Below are 18,017 nucleotides of genomic sequence, written 5' to 3' on the forward strand. Positions count from 1 at the left end.
TCCCTCCCCATAAATGGACTGTCATTTATCCATGTGCATGAACACCGAAGAGTTGACTTAAGCAACACCTATAGCTTCTGCATCCCTGCGCTGGAAGGTGTTATCACACCTTACATCCCCTGCGTTACCAAAGAAAAACCTGGTTTGGTTAAATCCCAGAGCACATTCCCACAGCATCTCCCAGCCATCTGATTTCCCCATCTCCGAATTCCTGCTTTGTTTATCCTATTAATTCCAACCACCCCCTCTTCCCCCAACACACAGGCACGCAGCCTCATTTACAGCATCTTCGCCAGCAGAAGCCTCCCCAAAATATTCAGGGCACACCAAGCAAGAACTTACACGTGTGGGGAAACCCTCGTGACTGGAGCTTCCCCCCCCCCCCCCCCCGCACAAACATGGTCTCATGATTTTTATTTTTATGGGTTTTTTTAAGCTTTTATAGGCAGAATTTTTAAACAAGACCCTTTCAGGAGCGGCATTCCCAGCCCTGCCGTTCCCCAGCCGGAGGTAACCGGGACAGCACGGATGCTCCTGCCCCACCGGTACCCACGGAGCCGGCGGTGCTGGAGGCTCCCGCTCGCAGCCTCCTCTTCCTCGGGTGGTTTTCCTCCCTCCCCCTTTCCTCTTCCCCCCCCCTTCCCCGCTCGCATTTCCTCCCTGCACCTTTAAGAAGCACATTGCTCGCCGGTGGGATGGTGTGTGCTAAAGCTGCACAGAGGAAGTTACGCAGCCGGGATCAGGCACGGAGATAAAAGCTCCGATTGTGATTGAAAGTGAGAGCGAGAGGGATTTCAGCCTCGGCATTAACTTGCGAGGGGAGCCGGGGATTGCACAAAGCTCCCCCGGCCATCTGCCCTTGGGGGCCGGCGGCGCAGCGGCAGCCCGCCGGGCTGGGGGGGCGGGGGGTCCGTGGGGTGTAAAGGGGGGGTCCCCCCAGCCCCGAAGTTCCCAGCTCCGCCGAGAGCCCCGCGCCGCAGAGCTCCCTCCGGTAAGGACCTGCAGAGCCGAGCACCGGGAGAAGGGGAGGAAAAGAGGGAGGGAAGGGGGGAACGGGGTGGGGGCAGCCCCATCTCCCAGACCCAGCGTGACCCCCGCGCCTCCAAAGTTGTTCCGAGGCTCTCCCGCTGTGCGTGCGATCCCACGGGATCCCCACAACGGGATGGGGTTTATTTCCCGGTCTCCGGAGGGAACCGGGAGGCGAGGGACGGAGGCGGCGGGGCCGGGGTTGGGATGTGGGGGGGGCGGAAGGGGACTCGGCCCCTCCCGGAGCTCCCGGTGAGTCCTTCGGGATGAACCAACCGGGGGATGGAGCGGTTCGCCCGGAGCCGCGATCGCACCGTGGGGAGCGGCTGAACGGGAGCGAAGCCCCACGGGCGTTGCGGGGGGAGAGCGCGGTGCCCCCCAGGGCTATGCCGCGGTGTTTGTAGGGCGCAGTCGTCCCCCCCCCTCCCCGGAACGCAGGGTGGTCCCCAACTTTGGCTTTGAGTGCGAGGGGAAGGGATGCTCGGAAGGGGAAAAAGAGGCAAACTCGCGCTCGGGCAGCGGGGGTTTGAGCGCGGTTGGGGTTCGTTTGGATGGCGACTCTTGTGCAAGCAAATGGAAAACTCCTCCGTGGAGTTTACTTTCTCATCTTCATTCCAGAGCAGCTCAGTTGTTGCTCAGCGTCGTCCCTTTACTTCAGTAGGGTGTTAATCCAATAATAATAACAATAAAAGAGAAGGAACCAGCTAAGCCAAGATGCAATCTAATTTTGTGTTTTTAATACTCTGGCTATCAGTCCCCAGTGATTGCTGAGTACTCTTCAAAGAAAACAAAGAACATTGATTCTATTTGTTCCCATGGACTGCAGTTTCTTAATAATACTGGGTGAAGATTTCTTAAGACCCAAGCCAAATCAAGCAGGGCAAAACCTGGAATTGGGGGAGCCTCTCCCCCAGCACCGTTTGCACTGTGCTGGCTTATTTCAGAGCAACTCTTTCTGCAAAGGGACAATGCTGGGGAGTGTTGCACCACAGACTTCGCAGGGGACCCGCACGCTTGGCTGCTTGACTGACAGTAAATACATTTTCCAGCGCATTTTTAGTTCCCTGGGAATCTGTGACATTTAGACGGCATAACAAGGCACTAACAGATATTATAGATCCTTTCTTCCCGGGTTTTTCCCTAACAGCCATTCAAGTGCAAAACATAATAGTTAAGGCTATGAAAATAGATCCATAAACTTAACACTGGGGTCCTCATTAAAACCACCCTGCCTGTTTCCTATACGATACCAGTCTCGCGCTCTCCGCTGTTATTAGGCACTTGGCTGTGCCCAGTTTGATGTAATAATTAGGAGCTGACTCGTTGTAACTGAGAAGACAGCTCTGATGTCAGCGGGACTTACAAACACTGTCACACTGCTTTATTATTTTTACTACATCTACTCAGAATGTAAAAATAGCAGCCAGTCTATTCTTTCTTTGGGAGTTTATTCGGGTCCAGCGCCGCTGTAATAGGCTCTCCTTTGAGAGCTGGCAACGAAGCATGAGAGACAGCTTTCTCTTTTCTGAAGTCATTCATCTCAATCAGCAATCTTTCAATCAAAAAGGGGGGGGGGAAAAGGGAGGAGGTAGCACAGCGACACGAAGCTCCCCCCCCCCCCCCCCCCAAACATGGATTAATGCATCTGTTAACCTGGAGTTGCCGAGTTTGAGTAACTGAGCTTTATGAGAAAGCAAATGCTAGAGGTGCTGTTGAAGCAGACATCCCTAAATTGTGGAAGAAAGTTGGGGAATTGACTAGAGAGGGAATTATCCAGAGCTGAATTTCTATGCTGGATCTGTGCCTCCCACCTTCTCGTATGAGAGCTCCCCCCTGGATCTGACACTGAGGCAGGGTTTGACTGGGTTTATTACTATTTTTTCCCCAGTTCTTTGTCATTTTGTTTTGCAATTACTGAAGATTTTTATAGCTCTGCTGGAAAGACAACAAAATTGCAGAAATGTTGCTCTAACCTGAAATGAACACTGGGAAGGTCGTTGCTCTGTGTATTAGGTGAACCTTCACAATGTTATTAGGACTTTAAATTGTTTTTTATTAAACGTTATTGTTCAGATAAATCTTGTGTGAGGACGCTGGACAATGTATCTGTCTCCCCAGCTGTCTTACTTATTTGCTTATCTTTTTAAGACCAGCCATTTCTCTGTCTGTCCCTGCTCTGTGTCTGCATATTCTCCATCTTCTAATGACCTATAGCTGCTGCTGGATATTATTTGAAGACCCATTAGAGCTCTTGTTGCCCAGCCGCTGTTACAAACCAGATACCTCAAATGGGGCAGTGCTCCTTCCCATCTCCCACACAGCAGAAAAACCATAAGCATCGCATTATGGATTTCTTTTTATTAAAGTTGTAGATCTCCCTCTTACAAACCCCTGGCTTGTGGCTTGGGAAGCCCAGCTGAGGGCTGCATCTCCTGGGGGACCCCTGTTCTTACAAGTCTTGTTGCTTCAAGTGTCCCCTTTTGCTCCCAGCTAATTTGTCTTCCAATTTGTTGCAGGTGCAGCCAGATAATGAACGTTCCCTTTGCCCTGACCATGAGAGAGAGGAAAGACCTCACGTAGCAGCATGGCTTGCAGCTGAGGGCTTTGGGGAACTCAGTGCTCAGTTGCCAAAAGGCAGAGTCAAAGAGAAATCCCTGCCTGTGAGTGCCTCCCCACCACTGCGAGAGGCAGAGGGAGAAGCAGCACGACCAGCACTGCTCTTATGAACCCACTGAGCACCCAGACCACTCGGACATCATCACCCAACGTGTTCATGTTGACACAGACAGCCCTGGGAGAAAGGGATTTTAGCTCCAAAGGGTCTCTCTTATCACAGTTGTACTGATGACCAGATGCTATATCTATGTATTAATCTTCAACACCCCCCCCCCAATAGTTCTTTAAGGCAGACCACAGTTTAAGGCACTTTCCACAGCGAAGCATTTGTGGCAGACAAGAAGGTTGAGGAAAACCTGATCCAGCACCATCTGACGGCCTCTGCAATTTAATCCTATCAAATTTCATCAGCAACTCAGAACTTGATCTTTCTATTGATTGACTGGAGTCACCTTTAGATATTTTCATGCTGATTTGGAAGCCTTTTCATACAATAAAAGGAGGAAAAAATGAGGCTAAGGGAGACTTCTGACCACTGATCAGCAACTCCAGCCAAAACTTTCCCAATCAAGTGAATTGCAGAGTTGGCTTCTGTGCCGAGAGAAAACTTTCCACATCCAAATACAGCGTGCTGAGTGGAATCATTCCTGTTATCATCTGGATCTCCCTTCGACTGGATCATATTTAGATGAGCGGTTTCCATGCTGATCCCGAGAGCAACCCCTAGCTCAGTCGCTGCCTTCCTTGGGGCTCTCGGCACTGCCCTCAACCAGGGATCCCACACTTGGCCGCAGCTGCCATGCTCTACCTGGTTGCTCTCCTCTCGCACTGTCTCCCCTTGGCCATGGGACAGTATGACATTTGCAAGTCCTGGGTGACCACGGACGATGGACCGTCATGGGAGTTTTATGCTTGTCAACCCAAGGCCATGCGGATGAAGGATTATGTGACCGTCCGGGTGGATCCAGCAGGAATCACTTGCGGGGACCCGCCGGAGAGGTTCTGCACCCATGTAAGTGTTCTCTTTGTTTGATGTGTTCTAACAGACTCGGCTTGCAGGTGGCTAAAGGCAGTGCCCTGCTGAGGTGCCATTATGAGGACATTTCAGTTCAGGGTGGCAACGGGGGCTGCTGCCTTGAGCTCTCAACCTGGGGTCTGCAATGGGGAGAAGGCATCCTGACCATCCCGGTGCTGTGGTGATGAGGCCAGCCCTACAGCAGGGATGATGCTGGTATGAGGGAGGGCAAGGAGGAGCTGGGGAGAGCTCAGCAAGTCATGGCCTGGGGTTTGGGAAAGCTCTGCCCCCGGGGAGCACACAACTTGAGCCACTCCTCTGCTTGCTGAAGCAAGCAGATGCAGGATGTGTGCACCAGTCCCATCCCAAAAGGCTGCACTGGCACCAGGGTTTTACCAAGATGGGTACAGCATGAGTAAGAGCAAGGAGCAGGGTCGTAGAGGCCAGTGTGGTCCCCATGCACCAGCACCTCGGGCAGTTGGTGACAGGCACAGATTTCACTGAAGTCCCTGAAAACGTGTTCCTCCCTCTCTTCCAGCCTCCACATGAGAAGTCTGTGGACAGACACTTGCCCTTGTAGTTAAAATCTTTAGCTTATTTTCTTTTAAATATTAATCATTGCATTTCATTCCGTGCACCACAAAGCTCAGCAGGAGCATTTGATTTATAATTCACAAGGCTTTACATTGTTAAAAAGAGTTCAGGGGTCAAAGCAAAGAGCAAAACACTATGGCTGTGATGTCCCCTCCCAGATGTCCTCCAGCAGTGGTCCAAGCGCATGTTTAAGGCACAGGGACCGAGCCAGCCCATGCAGACAGGGTTTCCACTGGTTAAGGAGTGCCTTCTAAAAGTAGTATATTATTCTTTTACTACCTGTAATGAGAAGGGGAGTTCTATCTCTCAATAAGTGGACCTAGTCCCATTTTCTATTGCCAGCGTTATCCATGCCTCAGTTTGCCACCTAGAAAATGCACCAATACCTAGAAAATACCCCAATACCTAGAAAATACCCCAAACTCAGCAAACTCAGGGCATCTATTGAAATCCCAAGAGAAAAATGCTGCTTTGATACCAAGAGATGCCAAATATTTACAACCATCAGAACACGCTGCCAGTTCCCTCCAGCCTAAGGGGTCTCATTAAGCACCAAGGAAGACATTTCCACTAATTCCAGATAAGTAGCAGCTTTCCCTTTTAAAAGACCATTAGAAAAGAAAGATTAAGTCAAAGGTTGCAAACAAAACAGTTAACTGTTGATGGGTCAGTCTGTGTTTCCATTTATCTGACTGGCTGCAGAAGGATTACGAGGTGAACTCCAGATTGCGTTCCACTACATTCACTGCAGGTATTTGCAAACTCTTTGTGTCTAAGGATGCTCCAGGCTTCAGCTCCACTGACCTCCCAGGAAGCAAGAGACACAAACTGCAATCAGCTCTCTACATCTCTTGATTCAGTCAATACTGAGCTAAAACCCTTCTATTCTGGGCGCCAGCAGCATCTCCTTGTAGCGTACTCCTGCCATGTGCTCTAACACTTGCAAACACCGTGTACAGCCGTGAATGGGAGTTACACAAATGCAAAACATGGATTTGCCTCTTCCTGTCCCTGCCTCACCCCGGGTGCGTGCCTGGCCCAGCTCTCATCTCCCAAACCAGAAACCAGCGCTCACAGCAGCATCCCTGAGCATCTCCCTGATGAAGACTCAAGCTAAAAACAGGAGTACTATATTGCATGTTGATTTTTGGGATAGGTTTATGAATCCCCACTGTATCCATGGCCCTTTCCGCCCCATCTTACACCAGTACTGTCCTCTCCAGAGGATTAGAGAGTTTTAAAACTGAAACAGATGAAGAGCAGCCCTGCTGAGGTGAGCACTTGGTACACAGTAGGAGACGGCTGCAGGAGGGATCCAGGCTCCAGTTCAGCCTGAAGACTGGAGTGGGGAGTGCTGGGAGGCCCTCAAGGGCCATTTTCACAGCCTCTGTCACAAAGACACGGGGCCATTTACTGCTGAGCATCCCCTTATGGTCGGTAGAAAGTGGAATCAGCAAGAAACTGCCCTTCCATCGCCAGCCCTGAGTGGTGGCTTGACACCTATTGACATGCAGAGAGAGGCGAGCAGAGCCCGCAGAGGATGTGAGCAGAGCTTTGCTACCCCAGCGCAAGGAAGTGCTGGGCAAAAATCAATGTCACTGCCCAGCCTTCATTCCATCCTCCAAGCCTCAGCCCTTGCTGTGAGAGGAGGGCAAGCAGCTCACACAAACCCTGCGCAGCTCCTGCTCGGGTGCCTTTTGGTGTCTTGTTATCCTTTCTCTTCAGGTTTTAATTATTTCCCTATAACAGGTGGGTTCTCGGAGGAGCCTGGCTCTCCAGCAGAGAGGTTCTCGTGGTCACTGTATTGCTTTCTTAGGTGTCTTTCAAACCAGCGGGGTACTGCCCGCGCAGTTAAACTGACGTTACTCGGAATTAAGCACAGCCTGGCAGGACGCCTGCGCTGCTCAGACAGCTGAAATCAAAGTCAAAAACACACACAAACATCCCTCTGTGCTTAAGGCAGCCACACAAGAGGGAGGAGGATGCCATCCGCACGCGGGGCATCGCTGCGGGCAGGTAGAGGAGGAGAGTTCTGCTTCAAGTCAGGACCCTGTGTTTCCTTGGGGCTGTACCGGTCCTGAGCAGGCATTGCACAGCCTGCAGGATCACACACTGCTATGGTTGTAAGAACGTGGAGCAGCGCTGATAGTTCTGCAAAAGGAAGTGCCTGGAGGATTGCAGGAGTTGTTGGAGGATTGTCCTTTCTGTTTTACAGCAGTTCCAGTCACATCTGCCTGCTCCCTTCTGGTTGGCAAGAGTTTTGCTGCTTATTAAAGTCAGGGGTTTTGCCTTTTCCACGGTTTCTGAACCTTCTCCTATTCATGTCAATGGCTTTCTAGCAGGGTCACCTGAAAAATGACTCGTACTTCCCCCCCGGCAGGGCAGGGGGGAGTGATGGGAGCAGGAAGACAGATTGATAAGTAAATAAAAGCCTGAATGAATCTAACCGCTTGACTGAAGACTAATAGGGAACAAACAGATTCTTTTAACCAGGGATGTTGAGGGAAGGGCGAGACTTCTATGAGAGCAAGAGTTCTGTGGTCAAAGATCTCATCCAGGGCATGGCACAGAGCAGCTAAAAGCAGATTTCAGATGAGTTCCTATGAGCCAACAGTCGCCATGGAATGGTGTTGCTGCTTCCCGAGAGCTCCTGCACCCAACCAGTGGCACAGGAAGCCCAGCTTCCCACTGGGATCGGAGCCCTTTTTACCCCTCCCAGAGGTGTTGAGACAGTATTTCTTGTTCAGACAACACTCTTTGATGCAGGGCCGAGCTCTTAGCTTGTATTGATGGGTCAGGGGTATTTTTATTTGGCGTCAGCATTGTTTCATCAGCTAATAGAGCTTGTTGATTTTGGCACGGGTACGTAAAAGGAGAAGGCTTTATTTATTCATTACACATGCAGCCAAATATGATGTTTAGTTTAATTCTTAGCTAAACTTTCCTCAATGACATGTGGATATAAGGCTCATACTAAAGAACTATTTCTTTTCGTAGACTGAGGGCTAAGATTGGAAAAAGCAGACAAACTTTTGGGCACAGAAACCCTTTCCCCTACATTCTTAGACCATCTCATACGTATCTACCCTACCATATCTTCATACCCCTCACAAAGGATTGTGAGTTTGGGATGATTAGAACTAACGTCAAAGGTCTTAAAGTAAGAAAGAGAATAGATTTGTTTCAGGGATGCTCTTCCAAAAGTAAGACCTATTTAAAGGTCTATATTATACAGACCTTCTATCTATATTATATAGACCTTTTGAAGACCTATATGGTATTAGGGACAATTACTTTGCTTTTATGCCAAAATTCAGCAGCACAAGAAATCCACTCTCTGCTGTCAGATTGCCCATGGCATCTCAGTCAGGGTTGTAGGGATGGAAAGCTACATCTTTTCCCATTTGTAAAGCCCTAACAGCCCTCTTTTCCCCTTGAATCCCCCAGTACATTAAATTAACACCTGGAAAATTCTCCCATTTCCTTTGGGAAGAGCCCGGAAAAGGCAACTGCAGCCATTTCCATTGGGATGAAGGCTTCTCTAATCCACCTTTTGCTCCCATCCTGCCATTGCTTTCGAGTGTGAGACAAAGGGCTGGGGCCTTTTGGTTTCTGTTCCCACCCTTAATCACTTCTCAGCATCAGGGCTGCTGCAGAGAACACTGTTTGAAGTCAAGATCAACGGCTCCTTGCCCTTGGGGCCAGACCCTTGGATTGCACGTTATTAGCTGCTCAGCAAATCGCACACCACTGCTCTCCCACCACAGAGGCTACTCCGGGGTGCGGCAAGATCTTGGTATTACAAAAGCAGAGGCTTTACAGAAAATGAAAGAACACAATTCAGCTTTGAATTAGAGAGTGCTGAGCAAACAGGATTGCCCCCCCCAAGACTGTAGCAATTTCCTTAAATGCCCAGTTCGGGATTCATCTTGTTGTAAAGTGGGATGCTGCTCGCCTAACAAGGATCATTTCCACTTGCTGATGGAAAAAGGCACGGCGATAAAAATCAGGCTGTCAAGTAGATTTAATTGGTACAGTGAGCAGAAAGTTACCCCCACCTTGAGCGAGATGGGGAGGAATAAACTGCTTTTAAGGAAAGCTTTGCTTTTCAAAGGGAGCAGCATCCAGATGGGAAAAGCTGGAGAGAACTGACTCCAAAGACTTGCTGGGGAGTGCAGCCAGAGCCAGGAGAGCAGCTCTTACGCTCACTTGCACATCAGCTCCAGGTATCAGGTTTTTCAGTAAGCAACTTTTGAAGGTGAAGGGATTCAGGGGAGTCCTTCCTATTTATTCGTTGTAAGATCTGTATTGGATTCTACAGCACAGATAGGATTTCCCATTAAACTTTAAAAGGAATTCTCCCTCCAGAAGAGATTGCCTGAGCAGGCTCCTTCCACACTCTGGTTTCCCTAAGTGAAAGTCCAGTTTTAACCTTAGTTGAGCCTGATCCCACGCTGCAAACAACCCTTTTACCTTCAGGATGTTGAGGTGTGAGGCTTTGGCTGACCCAACCCCACAACACTGCCTGTTGTCCCACACGAGTGACAGCACATCCTTCTGTTCCCACTGTAGCAGCACTACAAGCTGCAGAGCCACAGTCAGAGCAGATCATTGATCCACCTGAAAATCACCTCTGCAAAACCACCCAGACCACTTTGCTTTCTGCTTCTGCAGCTTGGCTGCAGCACTGCATGCTGAGTGCTTGGCTGCAACGCTGCATGCAGCAACAGCTGGGTCATCTGCAGCAGTGACAGGCAGCAACCTGCAGAAGTGGGGTTGTAAATCACGTACGGCACTGGACGGGTGCTTCTCGTCCCATGGTTACTCTCTGGGACAGTGCAGTGATGAGCAAGCAATCCTGATGCCCTCAGCACCTGGTTCACCGCATGGCTTTGGGAAGCCAAAATGGAAACGAGCCCAAGCAGTGATAAAACCCTTGTCAAGCACTGCTTCCATCTCCAGCAGAGCCACAGGCTCCTGTGGCTTCACTGTTTCCTGCTGAGCTCAGCCCCACTCACCAGACCTTGCATCCCACCAGTGAGGGGCACAGGGTGGTGAGGAGCCAGCGATTGCTCCATGCCCATCTCATGCTGTCCCCTCCCAACAGCAATGCAGCAACAACCAGGGGGTCCCAAGGTGAACGAATGCCTCCTGACCTAGATGCTGAGCTCCATCAGGCAATGCTTGGCTAGCAGAGCCCGAATTCCTGACCTGCTGGAGTTCCTATGCACACGGGCTGTTGCTGACCTGCCTAGCAGGAGTTCTCCACCAACATGGTGTGAGCACCACTGCTACCGCCCTCTCCAAGGCATCCATCTCCCCAGGCACCCAGCCTGCAGTGCCAAGTACGCCCCAGGCGTTACTCCAGCAGTTCAATGCAGTACACATGTTCCTGTGCTGGAAAACACCAAAGAGGTTTTTCCCCTCCATGGACCACGCAGCACTGCTCAGTGACCATGCAGGGGATGTCTTTGGGGAGAAGCCAATGCCTGCAGAGCCCTCGCTAAGACCCACTGGCAAACAGCAGTGAAGGCTTCCAGCCTTCGCCCCAGGCACATGAGCCATCCACTGCAGCCTCAGACGTGTCCCATGAGGTTCCCAAAGTCCCCCAGTGTGCCAGGGCACATTTCAGACTGACCACAGCACAGTCCCAGCCTCCAACAGGCACCTACTGAGTTGTTCCCCTAAAACAAAGCGTAAAGCATCCAAATACTACAGCAGAGTGCTTGATGGGGCAGACACAGGAGCCTTAGTTAGAGGTAGGGGTACCCACCACCAAACCATGCTACCCCTGCAATGGCTTTGGGGGAGATCTACACCTCCATTTGAGGACCACAGCAAAGCCCCCTCTCCCTCCCCTTTCCCACCCTCAGCTTCCACATCCCATCAAACTATCAGGGCCTCTTTTACAGAATAAAATATTAATCGTGGCGTAGCGAACCTCTCTGCAAAGCCTGCGTGTATTGAGCTTACACGGCACACAAGCTTTTAGAGAGCAGGACACTTTTCCTACTTCCTAAGCATTTTCTTAGTCCTGAATCAATAATGCACTCCGAGCCCGGCACGCAGGTCGCTGCTGCTGCTGCTGCTGCTGCTGCTAGGGGCTGTGGACATGGGTACATCTCTGTAGCAAGATGCAAGGGTTTAATAACCTGGCAGAGAAGGGATAGGGCAGGATCCAAAGAGCTTAATTTGTAGACAAGATTTAGGGAAGCGCCCTGGGAAGAGCAAAGCTTGCAGCTCCCGGGTACTCAAAGCCTAGGTTTGGACATGAGCTAAAAAGCAGTGAATGGGATTAAACGCCTGCATCTTTGAACGCGTGCCCGTGGCTGCGGGCTGAGGGGTGTCTGATGCATCAGCTTCTGATCCCGGGCTCCAGGTCGCCCTGTAACCCAAACACCTGCCAAGGGAGCGGGTACAGCCTTGGCAGGGGCGTGATGCCAGGGCAGCAGGAGGATGGGGTTAGAGCCGCTCACCAGGGGATTAGCAGCTGACAAAGAGCTGCTCAAACACGATTCCATGGGAGGCCGGGCTGCGGGCGATGTGCGTGTGTGCCCTGCACAGATGAGATTATCTGCTTAGGAGTGGAATTTTCCGGGCAGTGTTAACCCTTGTGTCACACGCAGATCAGATGTAGAGCATCCTTCAGGGCAAGGTGCTGGGCACTGGATCCAGCATGGTGCTGCCCGGCCATCCCGGGGCTTTGGAAATGGAAGGACTGCCCCAAAGTCACTCTGTTAATGGAACACTCGAGGCCCTTCATGAGAGGTCACCTGTGGATTGGGCTGATTTCAGTCTGGGGGTTAAAATTCACCGGGTAACCAGATTTTGTGACCGGTTCTGGCTGAGCCAGAGTGGGCGTGAAGGGATTTGTGTCTGTGCACGAGCGCTTGGGTCATCCCTGTGCGTGAGGAGCAGTATCTCCCCTCACATCCTCCCTTTGCAGAGGTGATGCTTCCTGCCTGGATGTCAGCCTCCTGCAGAGGCTGTATCACCGAAGGTGCACAGATCAGGTCAGACCCTTTTCATGGGGGTGTGAAGCAGATCACAGGGAGAGCTTCAAAGACAGCGCAGGGTGAAGAGATTTCCTTGACCCTCATGGTTTGCCTTGACTCTCACACCAAGCCTGAGCGAAGGAGCTCAGCTGCAGGTGCCTGAGTGAGCTCATTCTTCAGAAAGATGGAGCCCCAATGCTCCTGGTGAAGCCCGAACCCCCTCCTAAAATCCCTCCCTGCCTCAGTTTCCCCACATGGGGATATGACCTTGCACTGCCACCACACAGCCCTGTCTGGCAGCGTGATGTCTCCCCATCGGTGGTGGAGAGAAGGGCATGGTGCTGAGTTAGGATGAAGTAGGAATGCGATGCTTCTCGACTGCAGAAGCAGGCTGGAGGGGGAAGGGGAAGAACAGCCGTGAGCAGGGGTTGATTCTCTTCTCCAGCGGAGAGATGGGCCCAAGGGAGCCCGAGAGCCTTGAGCGAGCGGCACATGGTTCAGTGAATGAGAACCTGCTCCGGGCCAAAGGGAAGAGGCGAAAAGCAAAGGGAAATGTCTCGCTGAGCGCGTGTGCTCGCCCCGAGCCCGCGTTCTGCTGACTCACGCTCTCCCGAATCCCGCACGCAGGCAAAGTGTGTCCTAACGCCCGTGCCAAGGGGTGACCTTGCGCTCGGACAACCTCGGATCCGGGAGGAAGGGGAAGGAAGCGGAGGAGCAATCAATCCCCCAACCCACAGCCGGGGGGAAGGCGGAGGGAGTGACATTCAGCTGAGCCAGAATTAGCAGCAGGTCTGTGGAGGGACCCCATTTCCACCCTATTAATAATTCATCCCAGCTCTGCCTTTACCTGCTCACAAACAGCAAACAGCTTGTTAGCAAGGATGGTTTTCTCCCCTTTTGCTGTCTCTGCCCTAATAAGAGCCTTGTGCAAATGACTGGGGAGAGGAAGGAGGCAAGGGAAGGACGCACAAGCAAGCAAACCACCTCACCAGCTCACCCTGACCTTCTCCATCCCATTGCCACAAGGCCCCCCACCCAGAACTGCCCTTCCACTGCAGAGGTGAACCTGCAGAATAACCACAGATGCCTCCCCAGGACCTGCCAATGGGCCATTTAAAAGCATCCTCGTGGAGGGTTACCATGAAGAGGAGAGCAATGCCTGCAGGGTGTGTGGACAAGGGGGTTGCTGGAGCATTCCTAAGCACCTGCACAGGCAGCCTCTGGGAAAACTGCATCTTCCACCACATGAGACCGCTTTGGGACTATCTAAAATATATAGAGCTTGACCAAAGTGCTATTTAAAAAGCTAAACAAATAGAAGAAAACGTTGCATCTTGAAGAAAGCTATTAAGACCTGGTTGCGAATAGGTGCATTTTGCATTGCCTCACTGGGGACCCCTCTCTGCACACCAACAGGCATCCCAAATGAGCGCAGGTAAAGCTGTTCCTGATACGTTGGGCAGGTTTGAGACACATCCGTGCTGCAGGGAAAGCCTGCTTGGGCATGGAAGGATGGGGCCTCCCCATATTCCCTGGAGCATTGAGCCGGGAGGGTGCAGACCTTTACCCAGGCTCACAGGGAAGGGGCAGCGTGGGGCTGTTCGGCTCAAGAGGAGCCTTGTATTTCTCCTGTTATCCCCCTGCTCCCAGCCATCCCTGCCGGTGAGTTCTGCCACTTGCCAGCTGTTGGAAATAATCACTGTAAATTAATTACCATTGCTTCACCCCCTGATCCCTCCCAGCCCACGAACAGAGTGAAAATTAATTGCCAGAGAGTACTTGCCGTTCTCTCTGGGAGTCCCATCCCGGCCACCAGCAGGGTATGGTTTATGCCCTGAAGCATGAGATTTAATTACCCACAAATGTTGGGTTTGATCATAAAATCACCTTGTCTTTTCATAAACCCAGATAGAGCGGTTGAACCTTCAGGTCAGAAGCAGCAAGAGTGAAAACACCCCCTAATGATGTCAGGATGAGCCTGTGTTTTCTCCCCAGTAAATGCAGTTGTTTAGGAAAGAGCATCCTGTGTGTCCTGGAGCAGTTATTGGATGGAAAACCAAGGAAGTTTCCCAAAATATGCATTGATCAGGGTGGCCCTTGTCAAAACCTTGTGTGGGAGAAAATAGCTGTAACTCTATCAGTGGGGAGGATGAAGGTGATGGAGCCGGGGATGGCATCTTCCCTGCTTAGGGGGTTATTTCCCAGTGCTGAATCATGGTGCTGACAGGAACTCACAGCCCAGCCAGGATAAGGACAGGGACAGAGATCACTGAAAATCCCCAGCAGAGCCAGGGAAGCTCATACCTGTCATGAACTGCAGCTGGGCATAAGGAAGCAGGAAAGTAAACACAATTGGTTTGGCTTTATCCTGCAGCCTGATGAGCAAAGGGATGCAGTTTGGTGCTGGACAGGGAAAAAAATACAGCTTTTGGTTGTCCCCTGCTCCTGTCCACAAGATAAGGACCCTCGTATCTCCCATGGCCATCAGTCCTTCCCATGGCAGATGGGTTGGTCAGGGAAGGGGCAGCTGCAGGACACCCATGGTGTCACTGGTCCACATCAGGTACAAGAGCAGGGCAAGAGGGATCAGGTGCAGACAAGGATTTTGCTGATGCAGTTGTTTTGCAGGACCTGGAGGAAATCTGATACCAACTTAAGGGCTTTGTTGCTGTGTGAGGCAATGCAGGGACTTTGTGAGCCTCATGAGATAACCTTTAACAGAAAAGGCAGCACCGTAGGTGCCCGAAGAGAAGCGGAAGGGATGCAGCCAAGAGCTCCTTGAGCATCATGGCTGGATGGGAGAGATGCTAAGGAGGGAACTGTCACCTCCCAGGTGGTTCAGGCCAGGGCTTTCTTGGCCATAAGCATTCCCAAGGAGTGAAGGTGGTTTCTGTGCCATCCCCTGCCCCATTGAAATTGCTCTAGCAAGCCCCCAACTCACAGGCCAGCAAAACACTGCTTCCCTGGAATTACTGCTGCTGTTTCCCCTGGGATCACTTGTGCCACTCGGCAAAACTGCATGAAAACCTACAGATGAGAGGGGCAGCACCACACAAACCCCTCTCACCCACAGCCCCTTTGATTCCCTTGGCCAAGGCACCATTAAACAAATCACACTGGGTTGTAAGAGCCATGATGAGCATCCTTAGCCGAGAAGCACAAACTTTCACACCATCTAGTTATTTTTCCTTGCTGAAAACCTATTTTTTCCCCTATTATTATTATTACTACTACTACTATTATTATTATTATTATTATTAATTGTGGAGCTGGTGGTTGCAATGCTTTCCAGCTTGCCTTTGGCATGGAGATCTCCCAAAAGCTGCAGTTTTATTTCCGTGCAGCTTTCACCATTCACAACAGATGTCTGGTTTGTTTAAAATATTCAACAGCCTAATGATTAATCAAGTAATTTCACCTACAAAAAAAATACAATTTTATGCTATGAAGCTTCGAAATGGCATTATCTGCTTGGGAGAAAAAAAGGAAACCAACTTTGTGTGCTCATTAAGAGCTCTAGAAACCAGCTGGGCTTCTATTGTGGCTGTTTCCCCCCATTTCCTCCCTTCCCAGCAAGGTGGGGAGCAGCTTTGCTGCAGCATCCTGGATTCCTATCATCATGCCTTGTCAGACCAATATCTTGTTTCTTAACTCTTCCTCAAGGAGCAAGTCCCTGCTGTCACCTTCAGAAAGTCTCTTTTGCAGCATTTCTGCCCAGCACCAACCCCAAGCACTAAGAGGAGGCAAAACCTAAAGGCTGGGTCTGCATTTTCTACAATGAGAATAGTGGAACACTGGAACAGGTTGCCTGGAGAGGTTGTAGATGCCCTATCCCCGAAAACATTCAAGGTCAGGTTGGACAGGGCTTTGAGCAGCCTAGTCTGGTTGAAGATGTCCTGCTCACTGGAGGGGGGATGGACTAGAGGCCCTTTAAAGGTCCCATCCAAGCCAAACCATTCTATGATCTGCCCCATGGAGGCACAATGTTGCTGTGATGCCCTTTGTTAGGACAACTTATCCTCAACAAGGCTCTTGCAGTTTGCCCCTTTGGGCTGAGCTGGTGCTAAGCAATTTACGGTGCTTTTTGGTACACCCTCAAGAAATGAGCAACCAGAAGAGCATGCCAGAGAGCTGGAAACCTGCAATATCTAGTTACTGTGAGGACACTCACCACTGATTTAATGGCATAAGACTCCAAGCGAACTGGTTTATTTTAAGCTCACTGAGACCAAGTTTGCCTGGCTAATGCATTCTGACTTTTAGATTGAAGACTTAAATATCTTGAGACTTTGGGCAGATTCTTTGGAGGACACACGGTTTGGAGGAGGAAACCAGAGTCAAAAATAACACCTGGAATTGTTTCAACAGTACTATAACTGATCTTACTAGGACCAACGGAGCAGCCAAAGCATGGCCATCTGCTTCCGCTCCCCCCTGCCCTCCCGGCTGACTTCAAACCACCCCACCGGCACAAAATGCATTGAGCATCCCGCGGAGGAAGGACAATTCAATAAGCCTGAAACCAAAAAGGAACACTTCATTTTAGCAGAGGAAGCTGTAGTGGTGTGACTCACTCCATGGCTTTTGAGGCTACCCCCCCACACACACCTTTCAGCGCTGCCACTTAAAGGTTATTTTTGTGTTTGCCCTGTTACAACCACACAGCTCTCGAGCCCTGCACTGCTCCAGAGCATCGGGGTGGTTTAAGACAGCGCTGGTGCCTGCTGAGCTGAGCATACTTAAGGATTGGGATGCACAGGAGCCATCAGGGATTGTGTGTCCATTCCCTGGGACGAGCATATGGGAGACAGGCAGAGTTTTGGCTCCACTTCTTCCTGCTCTTGACCTGCCAAGTTCCCTGCCAGGGACATGCCTGGCCAGGCCTGTCCCTCCAGACGGGACACTGGGATTGGGATCATGCTTGTCAGACTCTGTTGCTCCTGGGAAACCTGTCCCGCTCTGTACATCCTTCACTTGTCAGAGTAATGCTTTCTTATTGTGGCCTGTCCTCTGTGTAGTTTGGACACTCCTTAAGGAAGCCTTTAAAGAAAAGAAAGCCCTGATAGGGGCATCATCCATAGCCCTGAAGGTGAAGCTGGCCACTGCGGCCAGCTCAAGATGCAAATAGTCAGTGGAGACTCATCTTACACCAGCCCAAGTGCTTTGGCAGCCCTAATGGCTGCCACACGCAAGGAAAGGAATCCACATGGCCAGGACAGCTCTGTGCACAGACTCCTGCTCATACAGAGCCTCTCTGAGAGGCAGGGCAGGTTTATCAGGGAGATTCCTGCTACCATCCCAATCCAATTCCCCTCCTGAGCCCACCAAGCCACTGCTCTACTGCACCCTCCTTCAGACAAGAGGTGGAAAGGGACTTCCAGGATGGTCTTTTCAAGACTGTCCTATTAAGCCATCTGTATGACCACATTGGCGGGAGGACCATACTGCAACACAATATGTTGCCTCATATACACAGGAAACATACTCAGAGCCCCCGGTGCTTCAGCTGATGGGGATTTTTCTTCCTTCTCCATCAGCCACTGCTGTAAAGCTGTGCTAAGAGGCAGCTACATCCCCCAGCAGGAAGCTGTGCCTCATTAGCAGAGGTAAACAATTCCCCTGAACGTGACAAGTCAAGAGAGCACATTAAATATGTCAGAATCTGAGGGGTTTTTTAATCCCTGCTCCGGAGCAGGGTGTTGTGACAGGAGAGGGTGCCCCAGCATGGCACAGAGCCCCCCCACTGCACCCCAGCTGGCATCTCCCCTTGC

At 51.0% G+C, this 18,017-nt stretch overlaps 1 protein-coding gene across 2 annotated transcripts in view; it reads left to right on the top strand.

The window, feature by feature from the left end:
• The first annotated feature begins 494 nt into the window (after window positions 1–494).
• Window positions 495–18,017, top strand: part of NTNG2 (netrin G2) — a 44,337-nt gene continuing 26,814 nt past the window's right edge. Inside the window, exons 1-2 of one of the 2 annotated variants that reach the window (XM_057401585.1) lie at window positions 495–991; window positions 3,543–4,654. In XM_057401585.1, coding sequence (XP_057257568.1) covers window positions 4,442–4,654 — 213 coding nt within the window. In that variant the 5' untranslated portion in view covers window positions 495–991; window positions 3,543–4,441. The remainder of the gene's footprint in view (window positions 992–3,542; window positions 4,655–18,017) is intronic. The other variant, XM_057401584.1, reaches the window with a different exon arrangement.

This window comes from Pezoporus wallicus, unplaced genomic scaffold (genome assembly GCF_028554395.1).
Source record: "Pezoporus wallicus isolate ANWC-B61680 ecotype Strahan unplaced genomic scaffold, APGP_CSIRO_Pwel_v1 contig_8013, whole genome shotgun sequence".
Taxonomy (NCBI): Eukaryota; Metazoa; Chordata; class Aves; order Psittaciformes; family Psittacidae; genus Pezoporus; species Pezoporus wallicus.